At 38.4% G+C, this 20,337-nt stretch overlaps 1 protein-coding gene across 2 annotated transcripts in view; it reads left to right on the top strand.

Annotated features, from left to right (window-relative positions):
- LOC123516784 (cell cycle control protein 50A-like) overlaps positions 1-17,383 on the top strand; it is a 17,775-nt gene extending 392 nt beyond the window's left edge. The window contains exons 2-7 of one of the 2 annotated variants that reach the window (XM_045276439.1): positions 9,972-10,117; positions 10,329-10,478; positions 10,618-10,801; positions 11,206-11,331; positions 11,753-12,137; positions 13,590-17,383. In XM_045276439.1, the coding sequence (XP_045132374.1) occupies positions 9,972-10,117; positions 10,329-10,478; positions 10,618-10,801; positions 11,206-11,331; positions 11,753-12,137; positions 13,590-13,638 (1,040 nt within the window). In that variant the 3' untranslated portion in view covers positions 13,639-17,383. Of the gene's footprint in view, positions 1-9,971; positions 10,118-10,328; positions 10,488-10,617; positions 10,802-11,205; positions 11,332-11,752; positions 12,138-13,589 lie in introns of both variants that reach the window. The other variant, XM_045276438.1, reaches the window with a different exon arrangement.
- The last annotated feature ends 2,954 nt before the right edge of the window (positions 17,384-20,337 follow it).

Genomic DNA, 20,337 nt, shown 5'->3' with positions numbered 1-20,337 from the left:
GACACTGATGTGATTCAGAACGGTTATACTGCTAAACTAATGTTTCTCACAAGCGAAGAACATTCTTTACCACAAAATCTAACGTGACCATCAACCTCTGCCACGTACAGTCTTCAAACTGTAACCTCTAAAACAAACCTGGGCAGAGTGTAATATGCTGAACATTAGAAATCAGTATTGTCATAAAACTAGTTATGATAATTACTGTTTTGTGACAGTATTATTAAGATACCATGTTTTTTATTATCTATTTGATAAAATCTTTTAATTCCTTATCCGGTTAATTTCACTAAAAAATTATTTCATTGTGATAGATTTGTATACATAGGTAACTTCTTCATTATCATGATAAATGTTGTCAAAATCCTTTGTATTTGAACCAGAAACTCATGTTTGCCCACAAGGATTACATCTTTGACTTGTTACATCTTGTCTGAACTCGATTAGTAGTAAATTTGCGTATTTTATTATTGACATGCAAAGCACCATAATGCTCATCTAATGTTCTCTCAAATCATTACTAAATTTATTTCTTAATCTGACTGTTATCTCTGGGATCCAATTAGGCATTTAAAATTCTACATTGAATTATTTTTTCTGAACTTGCCAATCCACTTCCATTAAAATTTTGAGAATTATGGGATATAACTAATGATTACGTAAGTAAAGCTTTAGTATCTGTATGATGTGGTTTATTAAAGTAATGTAACAATTTGTAGATCTGATCATTTCTAGTAATATTAGAGTTGAATTTGGTCAGATTTAGGAACAGTGATGTCCATTATCATGCCATTCACTCTACAGAAGTCTCTTGTGAAAAATTTGTGGCAATACTGTTTACCCTGTCCTTATAGGTATCCACAAATGTTGGCATGGTTTTCTATTCTAATTTTGTGACTTTTTATTTTGCTTATATTATTTATGAGGAGTTTTCAGGTGAGTAGGCAAAGTAATGATATTCACCTCTATAAAATATAGCTATTCACTTTTCATGGATAAAAATTCTGTTGGAGTATTGAAGTACTAGTATATATGGAGGAAATTATATTATCATGACCTTTTGTTTTTTTTTATATACGACAAGTCCTTGCTGGCATGGAAATATTGTACTCACCACCCTATGCATTCTTGTATGTAAAGACTTTTAATCAATTCCTATAGAATATCAACAGTTCTAGGCAGATTCAAGTGGGAAGATTAAGAAAATCTTGGCTGCTATTACACAAATTTCCCGTGCATTATTTGACTACCAGGTGTATATAGGACATTATCCTGCAACACATGATAACTAATGTTAATATCCTACAATTTTTATGGAAGCTTTGTTAGTGCCACCTTTACTTACTTTAAAATCCACAGCAAGAGTTTTAAGTTGATTTTAGTAAAGTACTTGTATGTACAACTTGCCACTGAAACTGCTGTCACCACCACTACCATTACCACTATAGCTAATGCTATTACTACACATATCTTTACCAGCTTTTTTTTTTTTTTTTCTCCTCGTTTGTTTCTGCTGCAGCTATAATAAATTTCAACTTGTACTTTTGACACTGATAGGAAATCATACCAAAAGAGGGAGGAGAATAATTTTAGTGGAGGATGGATGAATCTCTCTCTCTCTCTCTCTCTCTCTCTCTCTCTCTCTCTCTCTCTCTCTCTCTCTCTCTCTCTCTCTCTCTCTCTCTCTCTCTTAAATGAACTCTTAATCTCTCAAGTCTGATCAAGAGATGAAAAGTATACATAGATTTCAAGAACCAGATGAAACAGACTACCTGAGATGGACAACTGTGGTGATGTGAAGATTAGCATGTAACATCTTCCTCATGGCCTCCAGCGATGTGCCTTAGAAAAGAGAGTACTGTCATTTTTAATACACTATGCACTACTAAGGTTTTCAACACCAGTAAATCTCATAGTAACACACACACACACACACACACACACACACACACACACACACACACACACACACACACACACACACACACACACACACACACACACACACACACACACACACACACACACACACACACACACACACACACACCAAGATTGGAATATGCTGGAGTGGTCTGATCCCCTTATAAAAAGAAGCATATAAGGAAGTTGGAGAGATTGCAGAGAATGGCAACAAAAATGGTTCCGGAATTGGCAGAAATGACCTATGAGGAGAGATTAAAAGAAATGAATTTGCCTACCTTGGAACAAAGAAGAGAAAGAGGAGATTTAATACAGGTTTATAAACTGTTGAATGGACTGGATGAAGTGGATAATGAGCAAATGATGTTGAGAGAGGAAAACTTAAGTAGAACTACAAGATCGCATAGTAAAAAGATAGCCAAGGAATATGCTTGAAGGATGTGAAAAATATAGTTTCCCACAAAGATGTGTGGAGGTGTGGAATGGTTTGAGTGAGGAGGTGGTGTCAGCAAGGAGTGTGCATAGTTTTAAAGGAAAGTTGGATGTGTGTAGATATGGAGACGGGCCACAGTATGATACCCAGGCCCTGTAAAATTACAACTAGGTGAATACAACTAGGTGAATACACACACACACACACACACACACACACACACAGAGAGAGAGAGAGAGAGAGAGAGAGAGAGAGAGAGAGAAAAGGGGGGGAAACAGTTATGATAAGTATCTATCCATGTTCACTTTATGCGTTAAGAAAAATTCTTGAGATTTTCAATAGAGAGAAATAGAAATATGTTAGACATTGAGATGAGTAGAAAGCAATGGATATGATTGGTTATAACTTCACACAAGCTACAGGTTACACTGAAGGTTATAGTAGCCTTGGGTGGATGCAAATGAAGTAGATATTAACAGAAGTTGATTCTACATAACAGGGTTATGTGTAAACAAGTGTTATCTCATCAAATCCTTTGTACTGCATAATCAACAGCAGAGAATGACACTCACACACACACACACACACACACACACACACACACACACACACACACACACACACACACACACACACACACACAGCACATTGGCTTCCAGCACAACTATAACAAATAGTCTTGAGAGAATGAGAATCAGTAAAGAAATGAGATTATGGCTTGGCATCTATTGTATACTGATAATTTGTGCTGCATAAATCAAACCTATGGATAAAGTGTATCATGTGACCACATTAGATTATATGAGTGATGTATAATGAGCTAGTACAGGCTATGAAGTAATTGGAAAATCTGATGATAATTTTTGCCAATCATCTCATTATACTAGTGAATGAAACTATTGTATAACTATAATCAATTGTATTCAAAGGCTATTCTTGTTAATGTAATGTATAAAGAAAGGAAATATTTTGAATATTTTTTTCTCGTTTAAATTAAAGGTAAATTATTGAATTTTCATCAGAATTGTGTTTGAATTGGAATCCATAAAACAAGATTCACTGGATATGATAAAGGATGAGAGAAGGATAAGGATAATGTGACAATTAGTGATTAGTAATGAGAAGAATACTAAGTTGAATTATTCATGGAGTGGCTTGGAGACAGATGTAGTGACGGAGGAGCTGCTATAATTGCAAGAGAAAGTTGTATAAAAACAGATAAGGAAATGGGACAACACAACCTGCTCATATCCAGTAAACTACAACCTCTACTAGAGGAACACACACACACACACACACACACACACACACACACACACACACACGGCCCGGTAGCTCAGTGGTTAGAGCGCTGGCTTCACAAGCCAGATAACCGGGGTTCGATTCCCCGGCCGGGTGGAGATATTTGGGTGTGTCTCCTCACGTGTAGCCCTGTTCACCTAGCAGTGAGTAGGTGCGGGATGTAAATCGAGGAGTTGTGACCTTGTTGTCCCGTGTGTGGTGTGTGCCTGGTCTCAGACCTATCCCAAGATCGGAAATAATGAGCTCTGAGCTCGCTCCGTAGGGTAACGTCTGGCTGTCTCGTCAGAGACTGCAGCAGATCAAACAGTGAATACACACACACACACACACACACACACACACACACACACACACACACACACACACACACACACACACACACACACACACACACACACGGCCCGGTAGCTCAGTGGTTAGAGCGCTGGCTTCACAAGCCAGATGACCGGGGTTCGATTCCCCGGCCGGGTGGAGATATTTGGGTGTGTCTCCTTTCACGTGTAGCCCCTGTTCACCTAGCAGTGAGTAGGTATGGGATGTAAATCGAGGAGTTGTGATCTTGTTGTCCCGGTGTGTGGTGTGTGCCTGGTCTCAGACCTATCCCAAGATCGGAAATAATGAGCTCTGAGCTTGTTCCGTAGGGTAACGTCTGGCTGTCTCGTCAGAGACTGCAGCAGATCAAACAGTGAATAACACACACACACACACACACACACACACTGATCCTGAGAGAAGAATATGACATCCGAAGCACAAGATCGCATAGTAAAGAGCTGAGAAAGGGAAGATGTCTGAGAGATATTAAAAAATATAGTTTCCCGCAGAGATGTATTGAGACGTGGAACAGTTTAGATGAAGAAGTAGTGTCTGTAACGAGTGTGCACACTTTTAAAGTAAGATTGGATAAGTGTAGATATGGAGACGGGGCCACACGAGCATAAAGCCCAGGCCCTGTAAAACTACAACTAGGTAAATACAACTAGGTAAATACACACACACACACACACACACACACACACACACACACACACACACACACACACACACACACACACACACACACACACACACACACACACACACACAGACAGTACTTTGAGTGAGCAGATCATGGCTACTAATGCTGAGCTCTATGTTGAAATGTGGTTTATTAAATGTTCAGTCAGTTGGAAACAAGGCAATAGAAAACAGAACTTTAATTAATGATGAAAATCTGGATATTCTAGCTTTGACTGAAACATATCTGAGTGAATATGATACTGCAAACACGATGCAGACCCATACAGACTACATGAGCCAAGAAATAACTTTGACATAAGATGTAGAGCATTTGCAAGATGCGCACCAAGGATTTACAGTAAACTGCCGAGTGATATTAAAGGTTGTGCCAGGATCAATATCTTCAAAAAGAAATTGAAGACATATTTGTTCAAGGAAGTTTATGATTTCAACGGCATGGAAATCAAAGATAATTATATATCCTAGTTGCTTTTGAGGGAGGTTCTGCTGAGCGCTGCCTCGCAGTGGAGCGGAGCCTTGAACAAACACCACAAGTAACAAGTAACAAGTATAGCATTCAGTAGGGCTGTGACAAATAGATGACACTTGTAAATCCAAACCTTTGATTCTTAAAGTAAAGGATTATAGTTGTATTAGTATTAGTGTGTGTGTGTGTGTGTGTTTCACTGTTTGATCTGCTGCAGTCTCTGACGAGACAGCCAGATGTTACCCTACGGAACGAGCTCAGAGCTCATTGTTTCCGATCTTCGGATAGGCCTGAGACCAGGCACACACCACACATCGGGACAACAAGGTCACAACTCCTCGATTTACATCCCGTACCTACTCACTGCTAGGTGAACAGGGGCTACACGTGAAAGGAGACACACCCAAATATCTCCATGTATTGACCGGGGAATCGAACCCCGGTCATCTGGCTTGTGAAACCAGCGCTCTAACCACTGAGCTACCGGGCCGTGTGTGTGTGTGTGTGTGTGTGTGTGTGTGTGTGTGTGTGTGTGTGTGTGTGTGTGTGTGTATATGTGCTTAGATCTGACACCACTGAACCTGAGGCAGAAACTGAGTGAGGAGTGCACTCATTTGGTGTGCTGCCAGGGAGGGAAGAATGGTGGTGGTGGTGGTGGATGGAAATGGGGGGTGGGGGAGAGTATCTGACTGGAGGTGAGGGGAAGGTAGGAAGGGGAATCTGGACCACACCTGCTGATCTGTGATTGGCTGGTGAAGGGTAATAGAATCAGGAGGGGAGATAATGGGGGAAAGAGGAAGGAAAGTGGGAGAAAGGAAAGGTGATAGAGAGGAATAAGAATATGCAGAGAGAGAGAGAGAGAGAGACTTGGAGATCCTCATGTCATTTTAAATCTTGGAGCACAATCATAATATGTAATGAATAAGAAAACAGAGACCAAATGGCATATGTTTAACAAAGCTCACCTGCTCTCTCTCTCTCTCTCTCTCTCTCTCTCTCTCTCTCTCTCTCTCTCTCTCTCTCTCTCTCTCTCTCTCTCTCTCTCTCTCTCTCTCTCTCTCTCTCTCTCTCTCTCTCTCTCTCTCTCTCTCTCTCTCTCTCTCACACACACACACACACACACACACACACACACACACACACACACACACACACACACACACACACACACACACACACCAATGCTGATAACCCTCCTAGCAGTTCCTACCTACACCCTTCAGCCTACATAACTTAGGAGAGAGTCACCCGTGACTCCTACCACCTTAATGCATGTAAATGTCTCCTGGCCTCTTTCTCTCTTTCCTTGCTGCCTTGTCTTGGATTGGAAGACCCTATTCTATCTTAACGTTTTCCCCAACCCTCTCTTCCTTACCAGAGGTGTTACTGCCCACCCTTCTCCCTGTACCACCACCACAACCACCACCGCTTCCACATTCATTATTCTCCAGGGAAGAGTGCCTGACAGACAGGAAGGGGTGTGGCTCAGTGTTGGTTAGGTCAAAGCTATTTCTCTCTCCCTTCCTTGCATTCTTTACTCCTCTGTCTATTTTCATTTATGTATTATGATGTATTTTCTCTGACAAGGCAATGGAGAAGAGGATGCAAAGAGTATATGTGTGCAGGCATACTGTTTACTAACACATGTTTAACTAGACCTTAATTTGTTGTCATTATATATAATACTTTATATTAGAGGATACAATGTTCTGGCATAGTGCTTTGAACTTTTCCCTACATACCTTTCTTAGTGGTTTTGTGTGACATGCTACTAGTTATCTCTCTCTCTCTCTCTCTCTCTCTCTCTCTCTCTCTCTCTCTCTCTCTCTCTCTCTCTCTCTCTCTCTCTCTCTCTCTCTCTCTCTCTCTCTCTCTCTCTCTCTCTCTCTCTCTCTCTCTCTCTCATGCCAATAGCCTCATTGTGTCAGCCAGTATTGATCCATGGTGTAGGGAAAGGGAAGGCCAAGATAACGATGGGTCAGGAAGGTCATTTTCTTGCTCCCCCCTCCTTCAACCCCAACCAACATGGCCTCCCCACCTGACCTCTTCCCTCCTCTTACTACTGTTTCCCTGCCTCCCTCCCCCATGACCCTTATCACTACAGCCCATCATCATTCTCTCTCTCTCTCTCTCTCTCTCTCTCTCTCTCTCTCTCTCTCTCTCTCTCTCTCTCTCTCTCTCTCTCTCTCTCTCTCTCTCTCTCATATAATGATGCAAATTAGAGAGAGAGAGAGAGAGAGAGAGAGAGAGAGAGAGAGAGAGAGAGAGCAAACATTATTATAAAGATGAAATCAGAGAGAGAGAGAGAGAGAGAGAGAGAGAGAGAGAGAGAGAGAGAGAGAGAGAGAGAGAGCAAACATTATTATAAAGATGAAATCAGAGAGAGAGAGAGAGAGAGAGAGAGAGAGAGAGAGAGAGAGAGAGAGAGAGAGAGATGAAATCAGAGAGAGAGAGAGAGAGAGAGAGAGAGAGAGAGAGAGAGAGAGAGAGAGAGAGAGAGAGAGAGAGAGCAAACATTATTATAAAGATGAAATCAGAGAGAGAGAGAGAGAGAGAGAGAGAGAGAGAGAGAGAGAGAGAGAGAGAGAGAGAGAGAGAGAGCAAACATTATTATAAAGATGAAATCAGAGAGAGAGAGAGCAAACAAAATTGTAAAAATGAAATCTGTGTATTTGTTTTGCTTAAAATTGGAAGTGAACAGAAAGAAGTTAATAGGAGGAACTTGCCCAAAAAACCCTAAAGTGACACTAATAGACCTATTTGAACAGTGGGCCCTGGGTGTGGCAGAAAGGAGTGCCTTGGCTGGCTGGCTGATGGCCTGTGGAGGAGGAAGGGGGAGGAGGAAGTGGAGGAATGGGAAATGAGGTGTGGTGGGGAGATGATGGTGGTGGCAGTCGTCTGTTGTGAGGTGTTGGGTGAGGTTGGTGTGTTGAGACCACTGGCGCTAAGTGACATTACAACCAAGTTATTCAGTCTTTCTTACTTAAAAACATCTTCCTTCTACACTTACAACATTCAGATATTACAGAAGTTCTTAAAGGAGTTTGATGTTGAGGCAAGGATGATTTTAAACTGTCAAATGAGCACTTTGAGTTTTTAGCATATTTTTGTTTCAAAGTTTGATCAAATTGAGGGGTAGATACCCTCACACACACACACACACACACACACACACACACACACACACACACACACACACACACACACACACACACACACACACACACACACACACACACACACACACACACACACACACACACACACACACACACACACACACACACACACACACACACACACACACACACACACATTCTGAGCCATGTCTGGAGCAGATGGGGATGGAGTCTCCAACACACTTCATATGCGCATGTTGGAGAGGAAAGTTTTGATACTGGATACCCAGATACAGGAGCTCAAGTACCAAATAGTGAGGAATGAGAAGAAGGCAGCAGAAGAGAAAAGGAGAAAACTAGGTATCTCTCTCTCTCTCTCTCTCTCTCTCTCTCTCTCTCTCTCTCTCTCTCTCTCTCTCTCTCTCTCTCTCTCTCTCTCTCTCTCTCTCTCTCTCTCTCTCTCTCTCTCTCTCTCTCTCTCTCTCTCTCTCTCTCTCTCTCTCTCTCTCTCTCTCTCTCTCTCTCTCTCTCTCTCTCTCTCTCTCTGTGTGTGTGTGTGTGTGTGTCATCATTCTCAGTTCTATCCAAGATTCAGGCCCTTTTGTTGATGTGTTGAAGTAGAAAAGTATGTGAACCAAATTGGATGAAGTCTGTAGGGTTTAAAGTTCAGGGATATTGAGTGAAACATGATGGAGAGTTTGAAATGAAGTGGTGTAGATTGATTGAATGGAAACTGAAAGGAAATATATATATATTTTTTTTACTTTTCATGGTAATGTAAGGCAGTTTCTCAAAGAAATTGTGCCTCTTTCTTATTGCTGCAATGTTGCATCTCTTGCTATCTTCTATTCCTATTTTTATGCCAACTGCTCTTCTGATTTTGTGAACTTCATGCCTCCCCTCCTCCCATGGCCTTGCTGCACAAGACTTTCTTCATCCTCTCACCCCTATTCTCTCTATCTCTCTAATGCAAGAGTTACTCTCAATCATTCATACCTTTCTTTTGTAAATTCAGGAACTCCATACCCACTTCTGTATTTCCATCTTCCTATAATCTGAGCTCACTTAAGAGGGAGGTTTCAAGTAATTTATTCCACTCCTTTGGCTAACTCTCTTGGGCCTGCTTGGGGACTGGCATTCCAAGTGGGCCATTTTTTTTACTCTTTCTTTTGCTCTTGGCTAGCTTTTCCCTCTTACATAAAAAAAAATGAATCCTCTAGTATATGAAAACCACTTTCTTTGTGGTGGCAGTGTGGATAAGACACAGTGGCAGTGATTGGAATGTTTTGTGCCAGACTAAAATGTCAAGAAGAGTATCCAGTGCTGCACCTCTAGGCCCTACTGTGCTTCTTGAAGAATAACTCTTTGCTGCTTTTATGGTACATAGATAACATTATGCAATATAATTTAGAAAGAACTACAACTGAATAGCATAAATTATGGAAATACTTGTTTCATTCCTGTGCTTATTATTGAACAGTGAAATCTGCTGACAGTGTGTGCAGACACACTCAGTAATCATTGCTGATGTGTGTTACAATATTTCACAGATTAAAAGGTTCCCCTTTTTTTTTTCAATTCAAAACTTTTGAACAATGTATCTACTGTCTCCTATACGATATGTCTTTTTACGGCTTGTTGAAAACTTCAGAATTTGAACTTACTTAGCATGTACTTGGAGGAGTTCTAAGTTTGTTTTTTCTTCTAGAATCCAAGTTTAACCAAAAGTTCAAGCAGCAGCGCCTCCCAGCATGGCAGCCAATTCTCACTGCAGACACTGTCCTGCCAGCCTTCTTCCTCATTGGACTGCTCTTTGTACCACTTGGAGCAGCCCTCCTCTTCTTCTCCCGCAGTGTAAGTATTGTTTTTTCATCCATCTTATAAGATAGTTATTATCTTGTTTCATCAAGATTAGTAGAGAACATTTTGCTTTCTTGTTATTTGCCTCAATTTTCCTCTTCGTAATCCTATCCAATGTTTATTTTTATTGGATAAATTAGAATATAGTATTCTCTACTACTTGAGGATAATACATTAAACAATTCCATTTGCCTTTCTTTTCCAGGTCCAAGAAATGCAGCTGGACTATACTGACTGCAAGAGTGTGAGCCACATGGAGGCTGGCGTTTCAGTGCCTTGCAGTGAGGTGATCAGGAGAAGCAACTTCACTCTTGACTGCACCTGTCAAGTCAACTTTACCATCACTGAACCTTTTGTAAAGACTGTGAGTTACTTGGAGTTGAATAGAAATGTTACTAACTATGCTGCTTTGTCAAGAATTGTCAATGAAGGAACTAAAGAGAGTAGCTCATAACTGCCACATTCTCCTTTTCATTCATATATTTTCCTTCTAGGTTTATCTCTACTATGGGCTGGATAATTTCTACCAGAACCACCGTCGTTATGTTAAGTCCCGCGATGATAACCAACTTCTCGGGAAGGAAATCACCTCACCCAGTAATGACTGCAATCCATTTGGCATGAATGATGGAAAGATATATGCTCCATGTGGTGCTATTGCCAATTCCATGTTCAATGGTGAGACCATTTGTATACCTTCCCACCTTACTGTCTTGGCATCTAATTGTTGTCTATGGCTTCTTGTGGAGTGTTTCAAGTAATGATGGATGCATGTTCCAATTCTTGTAGTATAATCATTATGGAAGGAAAATAATAGGAAGTAATGAAAGAACTTTTGAACACAGATTAACTTGGAATAAATAAAAAGAGAGGGGACTGCATTTTTTCCATTCCTAATATACAGTGCAAACTCACAATAATTATGCACAAGGTATATTTTTCCTTGTAAACATTGGTGATGATTTTATAGTGAATTTTTCTTTGGTTTAGTACTAGATGTGAAGTCAGAATATACCTCAATCCTCACATTTTTTCATAATTTGTACTTAAAAAACTAATATTTCCTGTTTTCACAATGGCAGATTCCTTGACACTCTTTGATGCTGGAAAAGATGAAAAGCTGAAGCTGATCAAGACTGGCATTGCTTGGCCTTCAGATCGTAAGATAAAATTCAACAATCCTCCAGGGAAGCTTAATGACACTGGAGGTATGTCATTATTCACACTCCTGATCTTTTGGCTCAGTTGCATAGTGTGTTAGGGCTCATTGGCATGTAGACACAGTTAGGGTTTGAGGTATTCTGCAAGAAGTACTCTGCATCTGGTATGGTTTCAGGATTGGAGTAGCTGCAGGAGTGAGTACAATTTTTATGAAGGAGCATAGGTAATAGTAGTCCACTTTTGTTACCTTTAGTTAGATTTGATGCCATGTACAAAAACTTGTTGATGTGGTGTAAATGATGAGCAGTGCAAGAGTAAATGAATAGAATCAAACTGCACTCAGCCTTCATGTCTGTTAACTGCTTTTGGAATGTTTAAGTAGTCAGATAGTAAACATTTATGCATACACATGCACACAATTGAAAAACCACCTTTCCAAAAAGTAAACAGATTTTCTTTGTCTCACAGCTTTCAAAAACACCATCAAGCCACCATATTGGACGAAGAGTGTGTGGCAGCTAAGTGATAATCCTGATAACAATGGTTACAAGAATGAAGACTTGATTGTGTGGATGCGCAGTGCTGCATTCCCAACCTTCCGGAAATTGTACGGAAAGATTGATCACAGTATGAAGGGCTTCAAGTTTAGCTTCCCCAAGGGAAGATATTATCTAGAAGTGCAGTATCGTTATCCAGTTGACTCATTTGGTGGCCGCAAGCGCATGATCCTCTCCACCACAAGCTTTCTTGGAGGCAAAAACAACTTCCTGGGTATTGCATACATCACAGTGGGCTGCATTTGTCTCTTACTGGGCATCATCTTCCTCATCATTCACATCAAGTTTGGCAGGAGGTGAGTTTAGACATCTTCCTCATTTATATTTAGTCTTTCTTAACATCACCACATTACTGCACCCAACTTGCTGAATAGAATAGGCTTGTGTTTTCCTGTGAAACAATGTAGCAGGGTGTGGGCTTCAGACTAATCTTACCTTAATTATTCAGTTAGCTCATACTGAAGGACCTTTTACCTTAATTATTCAGTTAGCTCATACTGAAGGACCTTTAGTGATTGAATTAAGTAGATTCACATCCTTTAGAGGAGGATTTAATGACTGGAAATGTGTGTGCATGAATTCATTCATATTTTCAATAACATGATGAATTTCTCCTTTTATAAGTTGAAATTAATATTTTGTTTTGTCATTACTGTAATAGTGTTAATACCATCTTCAAGTAACAGATTTTCTTACCTAATTGTGTGTATTTTTATTCATATTGAACACTTAAAATCAAGATTAGATACTTACTTGTGCTTAATTAATATAATCATTCTAATTATGATGGATATATGTGGTTGTCGAGAAAACATAAGGAACATTGTGTTAGATATGAGTGTTCAAGAGAGGGATGGAGGTTTGTTTGACTACTTCCTAACAGGGATGATTGTGAGTAGATAATAGGCAGACAGGTATGGCAAGTTAGATGTGATAAGGCAGTGTTTAAAATGACTGAGTTGAATGAGAGAGAGAGAGAGAGAGAGAGAGAGAGAGAGAGAGAGAGAGAGAGAGAGAGAGAGCATTAGAAGAAATTATACTGTGAATGAAATGCAGGGAAAGAGTAAACTATACAGTGAATGAAATGCAGGGAAAGAGTGAGGAATTGCAATGAAAGGCACTGGTTATAGAATAGTGAGGTGGGGACATGCTGAAGAGGTTTGGGATGCATGATTAGTAAGTCTGGCTATAACTAGAGAGAAGCATGCATATTAAGTGTGGCTTCAAAGAAAGGATGGAGTGTCACAGTTATGGAATGTATTAGGAAATGAGAAACAAAATTAAAACTAATGTGAATAATGGTATTTTAAAGGGAGGTTTTGAAGGTGTGACAGGGATTATCAGCAAATGAACATCACACACGGTCCTCATACACATTTAGTATCCTCTTTTCTCTTGCTTTCACATTCCAGGTTTCAGTCTCATATAGTCTTCACTCTTGAATACCTTCTTATGCATTGTTCAAGTTAATATCTAACTATTTTTTTTTCTCTCTCTTTCTCTCTCTCCCACACTAACATACAAACCTAAAGGAAAGTCTATCCCCTATAGCAACTAAACATTTAAAAACATTCATTCTCTTGACATCTGTCATCCTCATACATACACTTCATATTTTTACTTTTGCTCTCATCTTTTATCACTTTCCTTATGGGCTGTTTCACTCTCCTTTGAATCAGCCATCAGAGGAGGGTCATCTTAATAGGCAATAAATTTAAGTACAAAACTTATAATACTTTTTCCAACAGGGCTGTTGACCAACTGAACATCAACCAAAACACGCCATATAGTGACTAGCCCAGAGCAGTTTGCCTCTAGCCACCCAACATGATACTGGTGGGTTGAAGAGAAGCTGTAGGTGGCTCTGAGGTCATAAAGGATATATCTTCTTGAGATGAAGCACAGCTGCTGCTTCCAAACCTGATCAACAATAAGTCACACAAGTAGTTGTGAACCTATTTATCTTCTCAGTATAGATTGTGTTTTTTATTTTTAAACTGAATAGCAACATAAATCAGATGTATCTAGTTGATTAAGAACTAAGAACATAAATTCATATGTGAATTCATTTTGGTGTTCTGTTGAACTGGAGTATGCTTATTAAATAAGTGATTAAATTATTCAAGCACTATGATATTTAAATATGGTTGTAGAGATTAGATAAAAAAAATTCCTTATAAAAAATAGTGTTATATTATATCAAGTCTGTTGGGTTACCTAAAAGAAAGAACACAAATGTCTCACTGAATGCAAAGTATGAGCAGTCATGTGTTTGTTCCACAGGCTGTAGCTGGGCAGTAGATAGCTCAGGAGTCCTTATATCTAAGAATATTATTTTACAATGTGTCTGGTCCTGCCAGCTGAACTTCACATGAAATGCACATTAGATGTATAAAGATGGCCACATACAGATTGCCTCAAAGTAGTCAATAGTATTTGTAATGTGTGGCACCAACATGGTTAACAAAAAATACAATATTCTTTTATCTGTAACAACATTCACAATATTGGTCTTGATCATTATCACTCTTTGTACAAACATAAGAAATGGTTCTAAATAAAACTAATGATTCATTATTAAAAGATGGTCAAATGAGAAAGGTATCACCATTTAATGGTTTGTATTTCTGCTGGTATGACATGTGTCATCATAAAGTGGCAATACTGTTGCCCAATACTTCTGATGCAGGCAAATCTATTGTAAGTCTTAGTGATGGCATACATATGTACTGTAGCTACAGTGCAGAGAGGATGCTCTATTCAATAATTTTTCATTATTTGTTTCACCTTTATTTCTTTTTTATCTTATCTAGTCCGGTGAAGTTTTGGAGAATATCTGAATTCATTTATCTCAGATGTAAGGGTAGAGGTGACATGAAGATTTTTCAGGGTCCAGTAAGCACATCTGGAAGCACACCTTCTGCTCTTTATCCCAGCATGTATTTTGTGTTTTTGTGTAGCGAGAGGATTGAAAGCCAATTATAAGTTTTTGTTTTTAAGTGTGTGTGTGTGTGTGTGTGTGTGTGAGAGAGAGAGAGAGAGAGAGAGAGAGAGAGAGAGAGAGAGAGAGAGAGAGAGAGAGAGAGACTATGTTCGACTGCATGCATATGTGTAAACTTACATGGTAGTTTGATTAATGAACTGTTTGTTTATGTATGTGGAATTGTCCTGTGCTATTTATATTTGTTAAGAAACAAGGAAAACAAATAATTGATTATCAGCTAGTTTCTTTTCTTGATTAAGTTTATGGAGCAGTGTTGTTTATTCAAGAGATTGCTGTGATTTCCTAATATTGCTTATACCAGAAATTGTGTTACTTAAGTTATGCCAGTAGTGTACGTATAAGCATGGCCTATTGATGGTGAGTGTCGGCACCCTGTAGGTATTGCTGAATTTATGAAAAATGAGCAGATTGTACCTGGGCACTGACTACCTTGCACTTGAAAGAAACCTCTCCTACAAATTTTGTCCATGTCTGAACCACAAATTGTTCTGGTCCTTAGTATGATTATGTATATATACATATATTTTTTTATGCATTTATTTTCATCAGTCTTGATCTAATATTGGTCTGTTTATTGGTGATGTAAATACCATAAAGCCATAAGCAGCAGATAAGGTGAGAACAGTGCCATTAGAAAAAAAAATTCCCTGTTTTTCCCCAAGGAGTGATTTAGGCTGTACCTGACTTCCAAAGTTGAATAAAATTTAGTCTTGGCTGCTGCTTAAGCAAACAAATAAATATGTAATCATGAAAATTGAATGCATCATATTGCTCAAATAAAAAAAATCTAAAGAAAAAATGATTAGGATTGCATATTATATGAAAAGATTTGTGTAACAACTTGAAATGTCAGCCAAGTTTGATTGTACTTTTCTTTTGAAAACTAAAAGTATAGTTGTTTAATAGATAAAGTTGAGTTTTCATGTAAAATTTAAATTTTCATCATTTGAAATATATAAATGACATTTGAGTAAACTTAGTTTGCTTTTCATGTAAGTGATCAGTCAGCCAATACATCACTAAGTAAATAAAAGTAATCTTGCTTGTCACACTAGGCTTGTGTCATTATTACTAATGTTATGTAGCTAAAGCCATACCATAGTTAAGATAATCCAAGTAGATACTTACCAGTTCCCCTGCATTCATCAACTACAAACTGATGCTTAGGCTTGGTACACCACAATCTGCACTTAAAGGCTTCCTTTCTAGTGGACATGGCTGTAAGAGAGAATAATTTGTGATCATATTTTGTCATATAGTCCCATTTTATGTAGTGTTGTATTTCATTACCTTCCAGTTCTGAGTGCATATGAATTTACTTGTGTTAAATTTTAAAGAAGTCTGTATTTAACATAAGCTTGCACATTGAAAACCTAAAAGAGGAGGTTATTATGATAAAACAATCACATTTCAGTGATGCAACTCTTATTTCATAAAAAAGTGTGAATCTTCTAATAGTATTGCCAAAATCATTATGGAAAAATGTGATTAGCTTGCCATTCATTATGTACGGTGCTTCTTGTTAGAACCTCAGCCATAATGATAAAACCAAATCCATTAGGTGACAGTGTCCACTGTGAAGGATGTCATGTAAATGTATGATGTGCTGGTGTTTCAAAGCTGAGCATTATCATGTGAAAGCAAATGTGACCTGTTACATCAGATTTTTAAAATCTTTATTAATATTTTACTTTTTGTATTTTCTTGTATCGCTAGGAACCGTTGTTGCTTATGTAGATGATACATCAGTGCTTAATGTAAGAATATCAGCTGCATCTAACCATTATATTATTATTGTTATTATAGATGGCAGTTATAGCATATGGTGTTGTTGACATCATTAATGTTAATAGTTCTGTGGCATAATGCAACCATTCACTTATCTTCTCAATTCTCATCTCACTTTCCTTAGTGTAATTTTATGGGAAAATACTGCTGAGATTTGTTTAAGTTACATTTTGTTGTTATGAATACTGAGTTTTATGTAGAGGGCCAATTACATTCCATTTTTTAAAGTGAATTACAAGTATCCATCTGCAGTGCTGCTGATTTTTCCATTACTGACTGACTTAGGATCTTACTTATATTTGAGAGTTTTTGATAAGGCTTTTCTTGCCAGAATTTGATCACTTCCTTTTCCTGCAGGAAGTATTTTCGTATTTCTTATTTCAGAATTCAAATTGACGTAAAGCAAGGAAGGGCTTAATTGCTAGTTATTCTTTTGTTTCATCAGTTTGTAGCAAAAAAAAAAAAAAAAAAAAGTCTGGAAAGCAGCAAAACAGTATTCTCATGTGTTAACAAAGTGAAAGTCTAGTAAATGAACAACAAACACTGAGGTATGCAGTATTCAAAATGTTCCCATTATCTCTGTTGATGTGAAATGTTTGGTGTAAAGATCATATTTTTGTGATGTCTGTCTGTGATTATGAAAGTGGTTTCCACATTATCCAGATCCTATATTTACTGCTGTTTGAAGTTTATGTCTATCCACTCAAGAAGTATTGTTTGATATCTAGTCTAATTAAATATATGCAGTGCTTTGAGATTATTTATTCCTTCTGGTATTTTGTAAGCTTTCATAGCTCTGTCTCTTTGGGTCTTTGCATGTCTTTTTTATGCAAGAGGAAAACTAGCCAAGGGCAAAAAAAAAAAGTCCACAAATTGCAAGTTTCCTAAAAGATTGGTAAGGAGTTATCAGAAGCAAGGGGGCAAATGTCTTGAAACCTCCCTCTTAAAAGAAGTCAAGTCATAAGAAGATGGAAATACAGAAGCAGGCAATGAGTTCCAGAGTTTACCAGAGAAAAGTATGAATAATTGAGAGTACTGGTTAACTCTTGTATTAGAGAGTTGGACTGAATAAGAATGAGAGGAAGAAGAGAAAGCCTTGTGCAGTGAGGCCACAAGAACATGCAGTTAGCAAGATCAGTAGAGCAGTTAGTCTGAAAATAGTGATAAAAGATAGAAAGAGATGCAACATTTCGCCAGTGAGAAAGAGGCTGAAGACAATCAATTAGAAGAGGAGAGTTGATAAGATAAAAAGTTGTTGATTCCATCCTATCTAATATAACTAAGTGGAACCATTGAAGAAGGAAGGATGTGTCGAGTTGATAGATGGAAGAATTGAGTTTTTGAGGCATTGAACACTACTAAGTTTTCTTTGTCCCAATCAGAAATCTTAGAAAGATCAGAAGTCAAGTGTTATGTGGTGTCCCTTCATGATCTGTTTACTTCCTGAAGGGTTGGTCGTCTCTGTAAGGACGAGGAAAGAAGTTGGGTGGTATAATCAGCGTAGGAGTTTGGTTTAGATCATTAATGAATAATGGAAAGAGAATGAGTGATAGGACAGAACCCTGAGGAACACCACTATTAATAGATTTAGGAGAAGAACAGCGGCCGTCTACCACAGCTGAAATAGAACAGTCGGAAAGGAAACTTGAGATTAAGTTGCAGAGAAGATGGACAGCGTAGGAAGGCAGCTTTGAAATCAAAGCTTTGTCCCAGACTCTATCAAAAGATTTTGATATGTCTAATGCAACAGCAAAAGTCTTACAGAAATCTCTAAAAGAGGATGACCAAGACTCAGTAAGGAAAGCCAGAAGATCACCAGTAGAGTGACCTTGACGAAAGCCATGCTGGCGATCAGATAGAAGATTGTGAAGTGACATATGTTTAAGAATCTTCCTATTGAGGATAGATTAAAAATTTTAGACAAGCAAGAGATTAAAGCTATAGGACGGTAGTTTGAGGGATTAGAACGGTCACCCTTTTTAGGAACAGGCTGAATGTAGGCAAACTTCCAGCAAGAAGGAAAGGTAGAAGTCGATAGACATAGTTGAAAGAGTTTGGCCAGGCAAGGTGCAAGCACGGAAGCACAGTTTTGAGAACAATAGGAGGGACCCCATCAGGTCCATAAGCCTTCCGAGGGTTTAGGCCAGAGAGGGCATGGAAAACATCATTACGAAGAACTTTGATTGAAGACATGAAATAGTCAGAGGGAGGAGGAGAGGGAGGGACAAGCCCAGAATCATCCAAGGTGAGTTGTTAGCAAAGGTTTGAGAGAAGAGTTCAGCTTTAGAAACAGATGAGATGGCAGTGGTGCCATCAGGATGAAATAAAGGAGGGAAAGATGAAGAAGTAAAGTTATTGGAGATGTTTTTTGGTCATATGTCAGAAGTCTCGAGGAGTTAGAGTTTGAGATTTTGACATCTTATATTTATGAAGGAATGTTTGGCAAGTTAAAGAACAGACTTGGCATGATTCTGGGCAGAAATATAAAGTGCATGAGATTCAGGAGATGAAAGGCTCAAGTACTTTTTGTAGGCAACTTCTCTATCATGTATACAGCAGGAGAACAGGCTGATGCATAACAAATATTTAGAAGGTTTAGGTTGAGAAAAAGAATGAGGAATGTACGCTTCCATGCCAGAGACTATCACTTCAGTTATGTGTGCAGCACACAGAGATGGGTCTCTGACACGGAAATAGTAATCATTCCAAGGAAAATCAGCATAATACCTCCTCAGGTTTCCCAACTAGCATAGGCAAAATGCCAAAGGCACCTCTGCTTCTGGGGATCCTGAGAAGGGATTGGAGAAATAAGAAAAGATACAGAAATGAGATGGTGATCGGAGGAGCCCAATGGAGAAGAATGGGTAACAGCATAAGCTGAATGATTGGAAGTAAGGAAAAAATCAAGAATGTTGGGCGTATCTCCAAGACGGGCAGGAATACGAGTAGGGTGTTTACCAAGACCAACTTCCTATACAGTAGAGTTTGATAAGACATCTAACCATTAAGCTTTGCTGAAAATACTATGGAGGTAGCCTCACCTATTTTATGTAATATTTTTTTGGTAAGTGTTTATCTGCATCTTCTCTCATTCGGTGGTCACTCCAACATCTGTATAAGTGTGAAAAGTAGTTTTTTTTTGTCTTGAAAGTTAGAAAAATCAAACTGAGCATTGGCTACAGGCACCTATACTAAAAAAAAAAAAAAAAAAAATACAGTACCCGCTGCTCACGAGAAATACAGTACGTATACATCTCTCTCTCTCTCTCTCTCTCTCTCTCTCTCTCTCTCTCTCTAAGTGACATATACATTAATCTCTCTCTCTCTCTCTCTCTCTCTCTCTCTCTCTCTCTCTCTCTCTCTCTCTCTCTCTCTCTATATATATATATATATATATATATATATATATATATATATATATATATATATGGCTTTTATTTATAATGATGTATGATTACATGTTACTGGACATTGGAAAACATCAATCACTGAAACTTTAGTTTATTATTTGTTCCTTGCCATGTAATATGTAAAAAAAAAAAAAAAACAATCTTTTTGCCATGATTCCTCCTGGAAACGGCCTGTTGTATTTCTTTCAATATTTTAACTATTTCGCATTAACACCTTTTTTGATATGTTTACATGACATATGTAAGAAACTATAATGTGGTTTACATCAGTGAAACCATTAGTTCTTTCTTAGT

Source organism: Portunus trituberculatus, chromosome 41 (assembly GCF_017591435.1).
Source record: "Portunus trituberculatus isolate SZX2019 chromosome 41, ASM1759143v1, whole genome shotgun sequence".
Taxonomy (NCBI): domain Eukaryota; kingdom Metazoa; phylum Arthropoda; class Malacostraca; order Decapoda; family Portunidae; genus Portunus; species Portunus trituberculatus.
The sequence above is the reverse complement of the archived record's forward strand: the minus strand, read 5'-3'. Positions and strand labels throughout refer to the sequence as shown.